Here is a 1749-nt window from a genome sequence, read left to right on the forward strand (position 1 = left end):
CAACAAACACACAACAAACACACAACAGATACACAACAGACAAACAACAAACACACAACAGACACACAACAGATACACAACAGACACACAACAGACACACAACAGATACACAACAGACACACAACAGATACACAACAGATACACAACAGACACACAACAGACACACAACCCTTCCAGCTGCTCGTGTTTCAGTAACACTGGAACTGACAGACTGTCGACAAACCAGACGAACGCTGTATCCCCTGACAGTAATCAGATTACTTCTAACAGCAGCGTACTGTCTCTGATGTCAGACTCCCAGTTCAGATTCACTACATGAAAGCTCCAGCCCTGGGGTAATCGGATTACTTCTAACAGCATTCATTGGGCTTTTCATTGACTCAGCTGCTGCTGAAGCCGACAGACCTCTCACCTGTCTGCTCTCTGTTTCCAGGTAAATTCATGATGCAGGTGCTGCCCCCCTGTGGCCATGCAGTGCAAGAAGACAAACCAGAAAAAGTAAGAACTGTTCCTGTCCTCCACATCGATTACGGTCCAGTTAAACCTCACGTTTTCAAGAATTACAGATTTGTTGAGGAAGTTAAATTTGCCAATTAGTTGTATTAAAAACATGATCAAACATCAGCGAAGTGTTTCTGAATTCATGACAAAGTTGTAATTTATAAAGGAAACTGCAGAAAATCTAAAATGAAAATGTCAGCTGATGCTCCGTCCGGTGGGAACATCTGGACAAACGGTTGGTGCCACTGAGTGAGAGCAGAAGGAAACAATAAGCTGCTGAAATAAAAGAACTTCAGCCGAAGACAAAACACCAGATGGAACTGGGACTTCTGAAACCTCCGTGGATGTTTTGGTTCATCACATTCATCAAGCGACGGAGTCCAGCATGTCAGATGTTCCACGTTTAGTGTGCAGGCGGGATCCTTCAAGTACAAGAACTAAAGTCTCTGCAGCAAGTTTACAGGAAACGTTTCGCAGGTTCTAAGGTTTTAAAAGCGTTTCACCCTTAACAGACAAATAACCAGCATCCAGACTTGGAGTGAATAATCCCATTTCAGCAGGTTCACGTACAGACAACGTTCCTCTGAGCCTCCACCAGGACGACCAGCTGCATCCAGCATCACCTTCACTGGCTGATGAAGGGCTGCAGACCGAACACAGCTGAGGCCTGCAGCTTCTTCACAGTTCAAACTTGTCATGGTTCTGGTTCTGAGGGTCACATGATGAATACGTTCACTCAACCAACACGTCTCACTTTTACAGGATGAGCTCCAAAGATTCCTGCCACCTTAGAAAAGTGAAGGAAGTAAATCATTTGTGCTGCTGGAAGCTTTCTGGTGTTTCCTGTTTTGCTCTGTTTTGCTCTGCAGGTGGCTGAAGCTGTGGCCGCCTTCCTGCTCAGACACAAGTTTGCTGAAGCCAGAAAAGAAACCAGGAGGTAAAGCTAGAAATAAAGCTGGCTGCTGTGGATCTACAAAGATGTTCTGCCAGTTTAACTCGCCGACGTGCTGGTTAGGGTTCACGCTCAAGTGTGTGTACACACACACACACACACACATATATAAATAATTATATATATATAAATAATGGACACACACACTAATGCCTGGTACCACTAAAGGTCCATTTGTTTGGACACATATACTGACAACAACAAAACCAGCTGATCAGACTTTAACTTCAGAGCTGGTATCAGACATGTTCCAGGGTTTCTTGGTTCTAAGTTCTTCCACCAGCAGCTATGGCATT

General features: G+C 44.4%; 1 protein-coding gene across 1 annotated transcript in view; it reads left to right on the forward strand.

Annotated features, from left to right (window-relative positions):
* The window catches only part of LOC103373335 (protein phosphatase methylesterase 1-like), a 12396-nt gene extending 10954 nt beyond the window's left edge, over positions 1 to 1442 (forward strand). Inside the window, exons 10-11 of the mRNA XM_008303197.1 lie at positions 434 to 498; positions 1371 to 1442. Of these exons, the coding sequence (XP_008301419.1) occupies positions 434 to 498; positions 1371 to 1442 (137 nt within the window). The remainder of the gene's footprint in view (positions 1 to 433; positions 499 to 1370) is intronic.
* Positions 1443 to 1749: the final 307 nt, after the last annotated feature.

This window comes from Stegastes partitus, unplaced genomic scaffold (genome assembly GCF_000690725.1).
Source record: "Stegastes partitus isolate 25-593 unplaced genomic scaffold, Stegastes_partitus-1.0.2 Scaffold1956, whole genome shotgun sequence".
Lineage (NCBI taxonomy): Eukaryota > Metazoa > Chordata > Actinopteri > Pomacentridae > Stegastes > Stegastes partitus.